This window comes from Epinephelus fuscoguttatus, linkage group LG22 (assembly GCF_011397635.1).
Source record: "Epinephelus fuscoguttatus linkage group LG22, E.fuscoguttatus.final_Chr_v1".
Classification (NCBI taxonomy): domain Eukaryota; kingdom Metazoa; phylum Chordata; class Actinopteri; order Perciformes; family Serranidae; genus Epinephelus; species Epinephelus fuscoguttatus.
In genome coordinates, this window is record NC_064773.1 from 4318613 (window position 1) to 4334518 (window position 15906).

General features: G+C 44.1%; 1 protein-coding gene across 1 annotated transcript; it reads left to right on the top strand.

Annotated features, from left to right (window-relative positions):
- Window positions 1-3039: 3039 nt before the first annotated feature.
- dusp16 (dual specificity phosphatase 16) lies at window positions 3040-14933 on the top strand. Its single transcript, XM_049567270.1, has 6 exons — window positions 3040-3389; window positions 7970-8108; window positions 10737-10900; window positions 11113-11272; window positions 11366-11489; window positions 12161-14933. Exons 1-6 carry the CDS (start codon window positions 3081-3083, stop codon window positions 13266-13268), a joined length of 2004 nt encoding a protein of 667 aa, XP_049423227.1. The 5' UTR covers window positions 3040-3080; the 3' UTR covers window positions 13269-14933.
- Window positions 14934-15906: the final 973 nt, after the last annotated feature.

Here is a 15906-nt window from a genome sequence, read left to right on the forward strand (position 1 = left end):
TAAATGTCAGAGAACATATAGAAAACGACATGTAAACGTGTTGTCTTACCTTACCGGTGTGCTGCCATGTTTGTTGTTTACCATTTAGCTAAGGCTGCAACCGGTCCCATTCCTTGCAACAGAGGCATTCCTCTTCTGTGGGCACTGGGGCACAGCATTCACAGGTACACCACCAATCTCCAGAGCTACGCAGCCTTGCAGCAGCCATTCCTCCTCTCTCGTCCTCTACCTGTTGTGCCTCTCTCTCTCTCTCCTCCTCCGTTCTTCAATTTCACAAAGCTCTTCATCAGTGTATTCTGGCTCAAATAAATAAGGGCGGCCATCGCCTCTCGATGTGGAAAGCCTATATACTAACATTCCACATTTAGGTGGTCTTCAGAGTTGTTGTCTTACCTTACCGTGTGTTTACCGTTTACCTCTGCTTTCCAAAGCGCGGCCGAAATATCATGAGAACAAGCAGCAGCAGCTGGAAGGCAGAACCGGACAGCAGCCTGAAAAGTTCATTCATTTATTTTATGAAAGATTTATAGAATAATGGCTGACTTTTTGCCAGACTTCGACTTTGTGGAGAAGGAATTTGATTTGGCAGAGTTTGATGGCCGCCCTTATTTATTTGAGCCAGAATACACTGACGAAGAGCTTCGTGAAATTGAAGAACGGAGGAGGAGAGAGAGGCGCAACAGGTAGAGGACGACAGAGGAGAAATGGCTGCTGGAAGGCTTTAGCTCTGGAGACTGGTGGTGTACCTGTGAATGCTGTGCCCCAGTGCCCACAGAAGAGGAATGCCTCTGTTGCAAGGAATGGGACCGGTTGCAGCCTTAGCTAAATGGTAAACAACAAACATGGCACCGGTAAGGTAAGACAACACGTTTACATGTCGTTTTCTATATGTTCTCTGACATTTATCCTAACGATATGAGGCGGTCTTTGTGGAGAAAAAGCCTGTTTAGTGGACTAACTTTGCACTTGAAGGTTGCCCGTTCAATTAAGTTTTAACAGGTCTGATGCTACAGCTGTATCTAGGCTAACGGCTAACATGCTAACTATTATTTCTATGTCACTAGTGACTTGAAACAAATTTAGGACGATAGGAGACGGGTTGAAATAAACCAAAATTTCCCTTTAACTTAGAGGATTAATCCTAATAATGTCGGTGACCATCTGACCTTTCATAAAGAGCCACGTTCAAGACAAAACATCCACTCGTAACCAAGAAACAGTGATTTATGTCCTCTGAAACCTTACTTCTGACCCTTTGTCTCTTGAGTTGTGAGCAGTTTAATTGAGTAGTTTTCAATTGTTACTTTTGAATACTTTCTTGGTGCCTTAGGAAGTAAAACTACACATTATTGTACAAACCAAAAAGCAAAGATGAGATCGTAAGAACGAAGCTACCTAATTTTATCCGAACGAGTGATCATCTCGTGACCTCTCACAGTGGTACAAGATAAATGAGGGGGCTCTCACATCAGGGACCTGGGCCTATATCCGAGTACACTTGACCCCAAAGTCATGTTTGTTTGATTAGTATGAACTAGGGATGCAGGATATTGGATTTTTTGCTGATATCTGGTCTAGTCTGATATTATTGTGCATCCCTAGTGTGAACAGTTCGTCTATCCGTGCCCGAGTCCACACCAGAATGTGGTCTTGAGTGTAGCTCGTGTGTACCCTAGCATAGTGCGCTTTACATCTGGACATTAGTTGTACTATAACACAGAAAGGGACTGCTATTCAGTGCTACTACACAGTTTTTAGCTGTTATGTAACAGTCTCAATTTAATAGTGATGCGTCTATCAGACGGCAGCGCAGCCCGCTGTGCACAGGCCTCGATTCGACTGTCAACCTGCAGTTGGAGCTTCGGTGGTAGGAGCAGAGCCCCGCGCCCAGCTGACGACGGTCCCCACAGCAGCAGTGTCCACACATAAATGATGACGCGAGTGTACAGATCAACATTACTAATATGAAAGCTCAGCAGTGGAGAGGGGAGGCAATCATACTCAGTCACACTACGAATCAAATGTACCTAATATGACAACGCCCTGAGATGAACAAGATGAATGAGTCAGGCAGACGACCGTCGTGACCCATGAAAACAAAACAATGTTCATGTGTTTTTTTTCCTTTCTGTCCTGTAAATCATAAAAAAGCTGATGTTAGGACACACAATTATAGCTATAAATCATGAAATGTTGAAGAGACTGGAGGGGTTAATGTCCAGGTGTTTTTTTTTAAACAACACAAAGACGCCAGGCGGCAGCGTAGGATGTAGCAGTTGCACAGATCCATGTAACTGGTGCCACAAACTTTAATTGTAGTAGCAGAAGTATCTGGTCAGACAGAGCTGAACAATCAGCCGTTCTCCTGGAGAGGAGCACCTGACTGATGTGTTCCAGCAGAAATAGAAAATCTAAATAATTATTTGTTCGTTATAAATGATGGTAGATTATTAATCGTCTGTGTGGAGCAGCGTTCGTCATCACTGAGACAGTTTGTGATGAAACTGAAGCCGAATCTGACTCTGTGTCTTTTTCCTTTTTTTGTCCCAGAGCCTGAGACTACTTAAGCATGAAGACGAGGATGAAGGTGCAGAGTGATGTCATCAGTGCTCAGTCCAGGAGAAAAGTTGCCTTTTGTTTCTCGCCTGCTGTGGTGTGAAAGAGACCCCCGCCACTACCACCACCACCCAGCCTGCACACCACCAAAAGACTCCACACACACACAGGAACACACACACACACACACACACACACACAGCAGAGGTAGTTAGTGGGGGTTTGGCTTTTATGCCTTTCAGTGCAGAGTGAGGCCTCTCTGTCTGTCTGTCTGTCTGTCTCTCTTTTTCTGTGTCTCTCGTCCCGGGGTTTTGGGCTGCCAAGCGCCATCAGGATGACATCATACCCGACCGACACAATGGAGCTCTTCATCCTCTGAGGTTCCTCGCCAGGCTGCGTCACTGCGCTGGACCGCCGGCCCGGGACGCTCAGGAGGAGGAGGAGGAGGAGGGGGAGGAGGACTACGGTCAGGGAGGGAGGGGGGTGGGGGGGTGGGAGGGACAGGGAAGGGGAAGTAGTTTGACATGTCGGAGCATCCTGCGGGACCGGGATCATGGTCCAGGTCTGGGTCCGGGGTGCTGAAGCCCGGAGTGGTGCGGCCTGGAGTGATGCGGCCCGGAGCGGTGCGGCCCATCGGGGCGGAGGCTCTGGTGGCCCTGCTGGAGGGGGGGCTGGACCGGGTGGTGCTAATCGACAGCCGCCCCTTCGTGGACTACAACGCATCGCACATCCTGGAGGCGGTGAACGTGAACTGCTCTAAGCTGATGAAGAGGAGGCTGCAGCAGGACAAAGTCCAGATCGCTGAGCTCCTGCAGCACTCGGCCAAGAAGAAGGTAAACGCAAACACAGGAGGTTCACCTGTCCTCCTAAATCCTGATCCACGACACGTCAACACATGAATGATCTAAAGCAGAGGGCGTCAGAGAGGGGAGGCTGTGTGAGGATGAAGGGACAGGTGCTTGCAGGTGTTATTGAAGTTCGTCAGCAGAGACACGTGGATCATAAAGGAGATTAAGTGTGTGGTTTCTAGATAGCATGCTGGTGCTTCTGAAGTAAAAGAGGTGTGACGTAACACAACAATGTCAGCGTCCACTGTGACATACTGTAAAACTTCAGTTAAAAGCCCAGGGTATCATCTGCTTAAATCTCTGAAATCAACAGGCCTATATTTGGGACAGGCCTTTAATTCCTTTCATGTTGCTCAGCAAAAAGAAATACAGTCAAATTGTTTTGTAAACCAGTATGAATATTACTTGGCTTCAGATAATATGTCATGTATGAATCATTGATTTGGAATAAAGGAATATGAATACCTTACAGGGTGATGGAGGAATGGACACATAATTTGAGGGAGCCAACATCCTGGATTTATACATCCGAAGAACTTCTTCAAAAAGAAAATGGACTGTTTGGCATCCAGACCAGACCTCTAAATGAGACAGGCCTTTATTTGTCGAAATGTGTAGCTACACTGGGCTAGTAAAAGGTACCGGGCGTTAAATTAGGACAAGGCTATTAAGCGAAGTTTTACGGTATACACGTCAGGCAGCGCTTTTCAAAAAAATAAAATAACCATAACCAAAAAATCATTTACCATCTCAGTTTTATGGTGGTTGATCTCATCCTCTGCTCACAGGGTCAGGAGCTCCCAGACCTCACTCAGTACGTTTACATGCACAGCTTAATTGAGCTATGCTCAAAATTCGATTTTGGCGTCTAATCGGACTTCTGTCCTTGTCCCAGTTTACATGCAACTGAGAAAATCGAATTACTGATGGGAACATGTCCTCCTCCTCAACACTAGGTGGCGATATGCGTCGTTTCAGCGGGTTAATACAGCCCCCTTTCCGGTTGACCTATTACGTCACTTAATAATAAACAACTGGAGTCAGGCGGCAGACCGGCATTTTCGAACAACAGCAAGATGGATAATCGTACAGCTTTGTTCATCTCGTACGTAATGTACGCGTTACTGATTGTGCAGATAAGGTGCACGCTATCCCTCGTGGTCATGGTGATTTCACTTGGCGGACAAGATCGCAGTATGCTGTTGGAGGGCTTCAACAATAGCATGTCTTGTCTGTTCCAGGGTCATACGCCAGCGTGGGGGGAACTCCGATATTAGTTGGAGTAACGCGTGTACATGCACTTCAGTTGTCCAGTTATAGTCGGATTAAGGCAATAATTCATTTTTTTTAAGTGTCATGTAAACATACTGACTGTCTCCCTAATTTTTGGGTATCTTCGGCTGCTGTTCTTCTTCTTTGAGTTAGCTGCTAACTGCCATTAGTTGTTTTTTAAATCTCCCGGGGGTGGGTCGCACACATAACATGTCCTCAAATGTCACACCCTTTTTTTTTTTTTTTTTTTTTTTTTTACACAAATGTTGATTCAGTGCTGTTACTACCTCCGTTGCCTTTTGTACAGAACGACGAGGCAGAATAATGCCACAACAATCCCACCTTGATCAGGCTGTGTAAAAGGGGCTGTTGAAAGAAAAGAAACTGTAGAACTTGAAGAATCATTATATTTTTAGTTTCCTACAGTATGAAAGTGATAGTTGTCTGTACATCCATAGCCACACTACAGACAGGAGCTGCTAGTAGATAATTCAGCTCTTTAAATGGAGACAGTTTGACTAAATGTCAACAAATAAAACGGGGATGATGTTTTAGCTCACACACTGGGTCCACGCTTAACTAATTTAGAGCTTGTAAATCCCCCTAATAGAAGTGAGAGGAAGCAGTAGACGAGAGGTGTTGGTGAAGTGCAGTTGCCTCAGTTTTGTCAGGTGATTTATTATCATCTTTAATCATATCATGTTAGCGTTTTACAAAATCTACATTTTATAATCATTAAAGTAAACTGTCAAGACATATTAAGCATGGAAGCTAAATGTATCCGTCTGCTGATGAAGACTGTGAGATGAGTTTGAAAGTTCTGAAACAAAAATGCTAGTAAGATGACTTTGTGGACTAAGGGTTTTTTATTTATTGTCAAACAATAATCTCCAGCTCAGTGCGGTGTTACTGGTTCCTGTGTGGTTTCTCTGCTGACCTATAAGATTATTCCCAGTTAAACAAACAAGGAACCCGTGACTTAAAACCATACAAGGAAATGAAACACAAACACTCCCAAACGGTGTTTGAGCATCTTGTTTTTCACTTCATCAAAACGAAAACCCACAACAGAGACACACTGTTTTAGATTATCAATAGTTTTTTGTAAATAATGTGATCAGTGTGCATGGTTATGTCTGCCTGTGTGTATCAGAGAAAGTGTTTGAAATGTTTGTTTGAAATGTTTGTTTACAATTAATAATCATTAGATTACTTTTGCGAGTGAAACTTGACACCATGATGATTACGAAGCAACATCTGGAGTTATATGGAGATTTTTTAAGTACATTTTTTGACATATATCCATCTGTGATCTGGATCACTGGAGCAGGGTTACAGTTAGACAAAACTGATGCTGGTCCACGTGTCCTGGAAGATTGAAATGTTCTAGATATTGTCCACGTGTATTGAATGGACTCATGAATAATAATCATAGACTCTGTGTAATAATTGATGTAGCTACCATGACGTCACCCATTGATTTATGGACTCCCGATGTGAAGCCGACATTTCCACAGTCACCATCTTGGTTTTTTGAGTATGAAATTAGCTTGATAGACGGAAACTGTTATTTGTACCAGGCTGTAAACATGCTGCTGTAAAGTTGAACATTTTAAGGTGGGGCTCTACAGGGACTGACTCACTTCTGGAGCCAGCCTCAAGTGGCCGTTAGAGGAACTGCAGCTTTTTCACTTTGGCATTGGCTTCGTTTTTCAGCCACTTGAAATACCTACAAATCATGCCAGCCTACTTAGTTTAGGTGACGTGTAAAGAGCTCACCATTTCCAAACTGAATGTGACATCAGTGAGCTTCAGCGTCAAAACCAGTTTGATTGCATTGATTTGTATTGAACTGTTCTAACCGGGTGTGAGCGACATGCATGGCCGTTTTGAGCTGAACTTTTGGTGTGGACAGAGAGCAATGGTTGCTTGCTTTCTGGAAACAGATCAGGCCTGACATATTCTCAGGGGGAATTATTTTCACCGGACATTATGACTGGAGAGATTTAAATATATCGGACTTCAACAGATTTTCACATTTATCAAAAAACGGTACTTATCTTATAACGGAAACCTGCACTGTAGGAAGTAACCGTCACTTGACTTCAGCTATGAGTTTGACACTCTTAGTTCTGGTGTTACTGAGTTATGAGTCAGAGAAGAAGAGGTGTGACTTTTGATGCAATACTGTTGAGGGCTGAGAAGTTAATGAATTTAGGGAAACATGAAAGACTGAAGGAAGCAGTAGAGGAACATTCTAAAAAGACACGAAACACAAAAGTAAAAACAAAGATAAGGAAAAACTAAGAGGGCTATAGTCGATTGAATATAATCCCTTGAGATGATATACACAGACAAGAATACGGAGGATCTCATGGTGGTGTCTTATTTTTAAACTGACACTTAAACTTAAATCTGACGTTTCCCTTGCTTGCTCTTCTCCGTCTCCTCTGAACGTGGGCGCCTGACCTCAGAACAGTGTATTTATATTTAACAAAGAGAGTTTGCGAGCCACAGAGGCCGCTCCTCCCTTTTTGTGGTGTTGTGTTAAACTGGAATAACGGCTTTGAGGAAGCTCGGCCGCTCGTTTTTATTACTGAGGCAACATTTTCCGTATGATTATGAGCTGTAATTAATTCTGTGTGCAGCGAAGGAGAGAAAGCAGAGTTTCCTCGAGTGAGCACAAACTGTAAAGGAGCCAAACCACCGTGGTTTAGAGGCAGGCCGTCGACCCCCAGAGGATTTCACCTTCGTACTGAGAGTCAGAGAGAGACTGATGCTGCTGCAGCACATAAAACACGCAACAACACAGAAGTTCTTTCAAGGAAAATGTTGGTTTTGTACAACTTAATTTTGGTGATTCATCATTTCTGACGGGTCGAAGAAACACGAGCAGTCAGATGATCAGACAAGTTGTAAAAAGTCTCAAATATCTACATCGGTTTTGGCTTCAGAAATTCAGTGTCACTCGAGCCTTGGGCTAAGTAACAGACTCAAATGACCTCGCATTTCCTTCTTTAAATGTTCTGGAATATGATCAAATAAACCAAAGTGTGTCAGTGTTGTGACAGCCCTATCAGGAGCAGTAAACACAACCTCTCTGTGTAGAAATATCTAAATGATCAAATATCATCAAACCGTTGAAATTTGATAAAGGCAGTGTGTTCAGATGTGAGTGTGTCATGACTGTGAAGATAAAACAAAGGTGACCAACACATGTAATTGTAATAAAAATATTATAATTAACTTGTAAAAGTCCTGAAAGTGTCTTTGTGTCTCTGTGTGTGTTGCAGTTGGAGCTGCAGGGCGATCAGGAGGTCGTCGTTTATGATCAGAGCTCTTCAGATCCGACTTCTCTCAGCTCCGAGTCTTTCCTCAGTGTCCTGCTAGTGAAACTGGAGAGGAGCTTCCCCTCCGTACACCTGCTCTCAGGTCAGTCCCGCACAAGTCAGCGTCAAAACATCCCAGAGACTGAGACTAGTCCGAGTCAAATATACACCAGACTTAAAGTAGTCCGAGTCAAAAGATCCATCAGGCCGACGTTTGTCCAAGTCTAAACCCCCATAAGGCCAGAGACATACTTGCATTTTAACCACGCGTTTGCGTAGACAATTGGCCGTGTCGACCAGCTGACCCGACTTAACTTAATGCACCTGGTGTAGCGTGATCGTAAAACGTATTGTTTTTCATTCAAAATGCTGCGTTTCACCACTGATGCCATTTTTTAAATATCAAATCCTGCGTTTCTGTTTGTGTTCACCAAACAGCAGAAATCACAGCACCCTAAAAACCCCAAGAGGCCGAGTTTAGTGCGGCTCAAACCCCCTGTGAGGCTGAGGCGATAGAAAAAACTATATTTTACAGCAGAGGCGGCGTCCATGTTGTTCTGCGGTGTTTGTGTTGCTGCTGTTTCCACTCTGACAGACGAGCTGTGAGTTTGAGTCACTTGTGATAAAGCAGTTTATTAGTTTGACCGACAGGCGGGTCGACTGCAGACGTCCTCCCTTCTTTCCACTGAGGGTTACGTTATGTAACCATGATGTAATGCTGCACTGACGACTCCACCCTCACATGTATAAAAAAAAAAGGCCTTCTGTGCTTTCCAAAATCACTCGGTCAAAGGTTTAACAGTTACACAACAACAACTTGAATCTGCGCGAATAAATGAGGAACCTGCTGCTCTGACTGATAATAAATACTGCAGCAGGAGGGGAAGTTTCAGAGGGAAGTTTAGACAGAAAAGAGGATCAGAACAGTTCTGATTTTGAATATCAGGCTCTAACAGTAAAATGTATCAAAGTATAGGCAGTCATAATTTAATTAATCACCGAAAAACAGGCACTTCTTCAGTGTCTAATGGTTGAAAATAAAATCAAAAGCTTGAGATCTTTACCATTAATTGTGAAGCAGATATTAACCATGAACACACACAGGGTAGTTTATTTTTAATCAGTCCCACACACGCCATCCTGCTGCCACAAATACTACACTAGAGCACCAAATGTGGATTAATCCGCTGCTGAAAATAGTCCCCAACAAATGCACTATTTCCTCCTGTATGTGTGTTTTTTTTAAATGAACTTAAATATTTGTGATTCAAAATTTTTTGTCTTTCGTAGCTACCAATAGTTTTGAAACTAGGGTTGGGTACCAAACTCTTACATTGATACTGCTGAGGTCAAGTTCATGTTAAATTAATTGGTGCCAAATGTCAGCACCTTAGAGCACATCTGGGTGAGAGCACTAAGGTCAGACAGGAAGCGAAAGCACCATGGAGCTTCATCAGCTTCTCAGCAAGCTGAAACCTGTTGCTGCACAGTTTATAGTTTCAACGTCTGCTCGACCTTTTCAGTTTTCTTTCAGAAATAGACGGACCTGTCTCTGCTGTCACATATTTGACAGTTGGGTCTAAACAGTGAGCGAGATAGACGAGCTAACACACGGTGTCTACAAGTCTTAAATGTCTTAAACTCAGATTAGATGGGTCTTAAATATTTTGGTCACATTGCCGTGAAAATGTCTCCAGCCTGACAGACCCAGTGATTGTAAAGAGACACAGACTGAAGAAGTGCAATAGTAAATATCATTTATGACACATTAAACTATAAACTGTATATATAATGTGTTTCCACTGCAAGTTTGGTCTTAAATTTCATATAAAGTGGTATTAAAAAGGTCTTAAAAAGCCTTAAATTTGACTTGGTCATATCTGTAGACGACTTGAAACATATAAAGAAAACAGACAGACAGACAGACAGAGAGCTCTATGTGTGATTAAAGATGACATAACTCCTGAAGCTTGTTCAAAAATTATGTTTTTGTTGTAACAGAAAGTAAAGTGCTGAAAAAAGATACCTGTACAAATATGAAGGGTACCCAACCCTACCTGGAGCTGAGAGCTGTAGACAGGAAGTCAGAAAGCGTTGACTGATATGTTGTTGGTTTGAGTCCAAACATGAAATTTTATCTCAGTTTTTATGCATAAATTATATTTTTGGCACATTAAAAAAATAATAGAAAAGGCAAATATTACTAAAAGACAAATGACATAAATAGGTGAAGGAAATAGATTTATTTAAAATAAATGAGAGAAAATTAAAGAAATTAAAAAGTAAAAATATTGTCAGAAAATATGCTTCAGCAGCACCTTCTCTGTCACTGACCTTTTGTAAAAATATGTTTATTAACTCTGATGGGTTACATCATATTCAGAGCCACAGTTAAATTCACAATGTTTTTATTGGACGACAACAGACGGCGGTCACATGTGCACAGTGAGGTGAGAATATCTCCTCATCAGCTCCATGTTGGACGTGCGCAGCTGAAGGAGGCTGCAGAGGATCAATTCACAGGCTTGTTGCCTGGCAACAAGTGTTGAGGCTGAGCCATCTGTAGCTGGTGGAGCAGGCTGTTCAGTAAAACCGTAAACACTGATAAGAGTTCAGCTGTAGACTGACGACAGACACACAGCTGATGGGTCAGACCCTCTGACAGTAATCTGCGTCTGTAAATGTGACTCGTCATTAAAACACGGACGCTCTGTGTGTTTGTTCTTCTCAGGTGGGTTCTCTGAGTTCTCCCACCTGTTTCCTGGTCTGTGTGAGGGGAAGTCCACTCTGGTTCCCTCTTGTATCTCTCAGCCCTGCCTGCCCGTCACCAACATTGGGCCGACCCGCATCCTGCCTCACCTGTACCTGGGCTGCCAGAGAGATGTCCTCAACAAGGTACCAGAGAGCCGTTGTCACTTCTCTGATTAGCTCACTCTCTAGGCGAAGCTGTGTCTCAACCAGGATACTCAGGTTTCAGTGTCACACAGTCGAGGGTCAACTAAATTTAAAGTTAAATTTAAATGTGGCGTCGTTGCGCAGTTTAAGACCTGGGTGTGACGGTGATGTTTACCTTTTAACACTGATCCAATCTGATCTTCTGTCTCCAGGATCTGATGCAGCAGAACGACATCGTCTACGTCCTGAATGCTAGTAACACCTGCCCCAAACCTGACTTCATCCCGGAGTCTCACTTCTTGAGAGTTCCTGTCAACGACTCGTTCTGTGAGAAGATCCTGCCCTGGTTGGACCGATCGGTGGAGTTCATAGGTCAGTGGAGAAGTCGACATCAGAGAAATATTCCCGTATGAGTTCAGAGGTAAGAACTGCTCTCACTTCAGTCTGAATCTTTGTGTATTCCAGAGAAGGCTAAAGCGTCCAACGCTCGGGTCCTGGTTCACTGTCTGGCTGGAATCTCCCGCTCAGCCACCATCGCCATCGCCTACATCATGAAGAGGATGGACATGTCTCTGGACGAGGCGTACAGGTGAGAGTTTCACGTCCAGAGGTCATAAATCTGATTCATGACCATGAGTGTGTGTGCACAGGTCCTCCAACAGAGCAGCTGTCATCACACACGGCTGCGGCTGTTTATAGCACCCATATCACTAATTAATCGCATGTGCCCGTAAACCATCGTCACAGTATCGCACAACATATCAGTCACTGTTATTAAAGGCCAGACGGATGATCAACGATTCATTTACAGAGCTCGTATCAAAACAGGCGTCACAAAGTGCTTCAGAAGTTCAACAGGGAAACAATGGCTCTGTTTTAAAGAAAGAACAAAGACTGTTTTTAAAGTCTGAATCAAATTAAATGTTTTCTCTTTTTCTTGTGTATCGTCCCGCTTGTCACCGCTCAAACTGTCCCCTCAGAAAGTTCCTCCAGAGCCACCGTAGATGTTACACAACAGATTTGTGCAGCTTCAGCTTTCCTGTCAGAGTCGACGTGTTTGTCAGAGTTCAGATTCCTGTTTGATGTTTGTCGTGCACATTCCTCTGCACATAGATCCAAACAATTCAGAGAGTATGTCCTAATGAGTCCAGATCCTCATTAACCCTCTAATTAATCTGTCCCGCGTGTCACTGTTGATTACAGACGCTCGTCATGATTCACACTAATGATGCAGCGCCACATTCTTTGTGTGTCCGACAGGTTTGTGAAGGAGAAGAGGCCGACCATCTCGCCCAACTTTAACTTCCTGGGTCAGCTGCTGGACTTTGAGAAGAAGATCAAAAGTCCTCACGGTACTGAAACTAAACTCAAGTCCCTCCATCACCCAGACGGCGGCGGTGACGTCCCTGCTCAGCCCGATGACCTGGAGCCTTCAGCCTGCCAGGAGGCCCCCGCGGGCCCCGGCCTGCCCCTGCTGGAGCCCCTCACCCTGCCTTGTGTTTTAGCTGACGCCCCCGAGGAGCGTCTGCTGGCTCAGGCTCTGAGTGGCCTGCAGCTCGCCGACGGACCTGAAGACAACGCCCGGCTGAAGCGCTCCTTCTCTCTGGACATCAAGTCGTACGGCGAGCCGGGTGGGAGCGCTTCTCACCGGGTGTTCGTCCCTCACGGAGGATCAGGAGATGCCGCAGAGTACTTCAAACCGTCTGGCTTTAAAGAGCCGACCAGTAAACCGTGCCAGTTCTCCCCGGTGGAGGAGGTGTCGGAGCAGTCGACGCCGGAGCAGAGCCCCGACAAGGAGGAAGCCGACGGGCCGGAGCCAGTCGCACCTCCGCCGGCCTCCAGCAGCTTCACCAAACCTCCACCTGCTGCTCCGAACTGTTTGCACCCGTTGCACCGGAGTGGCAGCATGGAGGAGAACGCCACCAGCTACCTGTTCGGCCTCTCCCGCAGCCAGCAGCATCTGGCCAAATCGGCATCTAGCGGGGCGCTGAAAGGCTGGCACTCGGACATCCTGCTTGGCCCCGTCACCGTCTCCACCTCCTCCCTGGCTGGCGGTTGGTACCTCTCCTCAGACTCCACCCGCTTCTACTCCACCTCAGCCATCCTGAGCGGCGGCAACTTCGCGGCCTACAGCTGCAGCCACGGCCTGGAGGCGGTGCGGCGGCGCAGCCGGCAGAGGACAGGCGACCGCGGAGACTCGAGGAGGAGCTGGCACGAAGAGAGCAGCTTCGAGAAGCAGCTGAAGAGGCGCAGCTGTCAGATGGAGTTTGGAGACGGGATGACAGACAGCAGGTCCAGGGAGGAGATGGGGAAGGTGGGGAGTCAGTCGAGTTTCTCTGGCAGCATGGAGATCATCGAGGTGTCCTGAGACTGATCCTGACAGTGTCACAGATCTCACACTCAGTCAGGAGGCGTCTGACTGAAGCAGCTTCTGACACGTCAGTGTCGTGCAGAGTAAAACGCGCAACACACATCAGCCACTTCACTGAGCGTCGTGTCGACTGACATCACACAGTCAGGAAGAGATGATGTCACAAAATCACCGTATTGATCCAAATATAGGACTTTCTTTTAAATCTGGGAATGAAGTTTGAAAGTTTTATGATCTTTTTAAATGGAGAGATGAGAGAGAGTGTTGCATTATGGGCTGATTTTAGCCTAAATGTTGGTTGGCAGAGTGAGTGTGTGAAAGTTAATCAGCTCTGAAGTCAGTTTGAGCTGCAGGAGTTTCTGTAACGACAGTGTGAGTGTGTGTGTGACTGATTGTTTTATGTTTCTGTTCGACCATAGAAAAGTCTTGCAGGACGTCAGTCGGTGTCTGAGCACGAGTGTGAAAGTGTTTCCCATCTTTTACAAACAGCTGTTGTTAAAGAGTCTGTCTGATAATAATGAGGTAATAATAATAATAAGAATAATAATAATCAGAGTCGTCTTATATTCAGTTTAATATGGCAGAAGGTGCAGCTCATCAACATCACTGACAGACTAGATCTGCAAACATCAAACACCAGCAGCTGCTTAAAACTGTCTGAATTTCTCCTCAAAGTATTTTAGTAATGAAAACAACATCAGAACAATAAACAGCTCTTCAACCAGAACTGGAAACACTGGTGAAATATGTGACTCTAAATTGTCTGTAGGTGTGAATGTGAGTGTGAATGGTTGTCTGTCTCTATGTGTCAGCCCTGTGATAGTCTGGTGACCTGTCCAGGGTGAATCTCACCCAGTGTCAGCTGGGAGAGGCTCCAACACACTCACGACCATAACAGGATAAGTTGTTATGGAAGATGAACGAATGAATCGATACCGTGGAAAATAAGTCGGTATATTTAACAACACTGTGTCGTATTAATGAAAGATAATGGAGGTAAATTCATCTGTTTATTTTAATTATGGATCATCGTTATGTTTTAAAGGTCGTCACACAGTGCGAAGAAATCAGTTTTCAAGATGAATCAATAATTCTCTTAAAATCCCATTGTACCTCTGAATCAGAATCAAATCATGAGGGAGACGGTGATGTTTTCAGCTCTGGGACAGAAGTCAGGATGTTTTGATCTCAGCAGCACATGAGCGACACGATGCTGAACATTTGATAAATCAATCTGTGTCGATATGAAGGCGTTTCCGATGTGTGTTGCAGTAAAAACTTGGACAAAAGAACGACGGACACTTTTACAGACGGACTCTGAGTCTTTGAACATCTCATTTGTGGAGAAGCTGCTCATCGTCTGTTTGGATCCTCGAACTAAAGCGAAGCTGTGGATGTTGAACTGGACCTCAGCAGAACCTCACAGATCCAGATCCTCACCTTGGTTTATTGTTTTTTTTTTATCTGCAGCAGCTCAGTGAGAGGAAACATCTCAGGTGTGATCTGAGCTGCAGGAGAACACAACAGGTGACACAGCTCACCTGTGGGAGGAGTCAACAGCAGCATGTCGGTCTGTGAGACTCACAGACGTGTTCACAGGTAATCTTGCACTACTGTGGTTTGCAGAATGGATTTGATGATTAAAAGTGTATAAAGCAGAAATGAGTCTGAGGTTGATTTTAAAGGAGTGTTCCGCAGATTCTCTCCTGAAGGCTGGAAACAGTTTTTATTGTATTTGCTTCTGCTACAGAGAAGAAACTGATTACAAACAGACTTGATCTTTTAAAAAGTATATTTGATGATGTTTCAGTGATAAAAGGTCAGTGTTAGCATTAACCACAAAAGAGACATTTCATTATCCTTTTGCAAATGTTAGCATGCTAACACTTGACATTCAGACGGTTATTACATAACTTTTACTTATATACTCAGAGCAGTAGGACACATCGCATCACTATATTTTGATAGATGTGTCACCTAACGGCTGTACACAGTTGATGTCACAGCGCCCCCTGCTGGCCAAACTATGTAACAACAACAATGCATAAAGCATATTTTAATATATTTATTGATAGAACAGTATCAAGACATCTGTAATAAGATGATTGATCAGGCTCCACTTCAGCTCCTTCCAACATTAAACACATCTTCTGACAGACTTCATCATGATCAAATATTAAACCTGGAAAATGAACTATATGTATGGAAGTTAAAGAATGACAATTTAAAAATGTCAATCCAAACTTATTTTCATGTTTTAAAATGCAGAATTGCGGTGAAAATAAGAAACAACAGTGTTTAGTTTATTTGACAGTGACGGTGTATATTCAACCAGATGTTACAGTAGACACAAAAAAGTTCAACAAAATAAAAGGAAAAGCTAAGACTCAAATATTGAAACGGTGCGAGCTGCAACTTGAGGTAAAACTAATAAAATTGATGTTATTTTGGAGATGGTTCACTTGGGATCATGTGACAAAGTATTCACTTATAAATGAATCTACAAACTCACAGTAACTCCGTCCTTTAGATAAAAGTAGTTCAGTGGAAAATGAAAAATTTCCCTGTGACGTGAGGAGAGAAAAGTCTCTCAAAATGGAAATAATAAAGTCAAACAGCTGTAAATCAGTTTCTG

Bases quoted from the DNA above. Each gene is read 5' to 3' on its own strand.
- dusp16 (XM_049567270.1), top strand. From the start codon at position 3,081: ATGTCGGAGCATCCTGCGGGACCGGGATCATGGTCCAGGTCTGGGTCC. The intron at 10,901-11,112 runs GTACCAGAGAGC...TTCTGTCTCCAG, and splicing joins AGAGAGATGTCCTCAACAAG to GATCTGATGCAGCAGAACGA. The intron at 11,273-11,365 runs GTCAGTGGAGAA...TGTGTATTCCAG, and splicing joins CCGATCGGTGGAGTTCATAG to AGAAGGCTAAAGCGTCCAAC.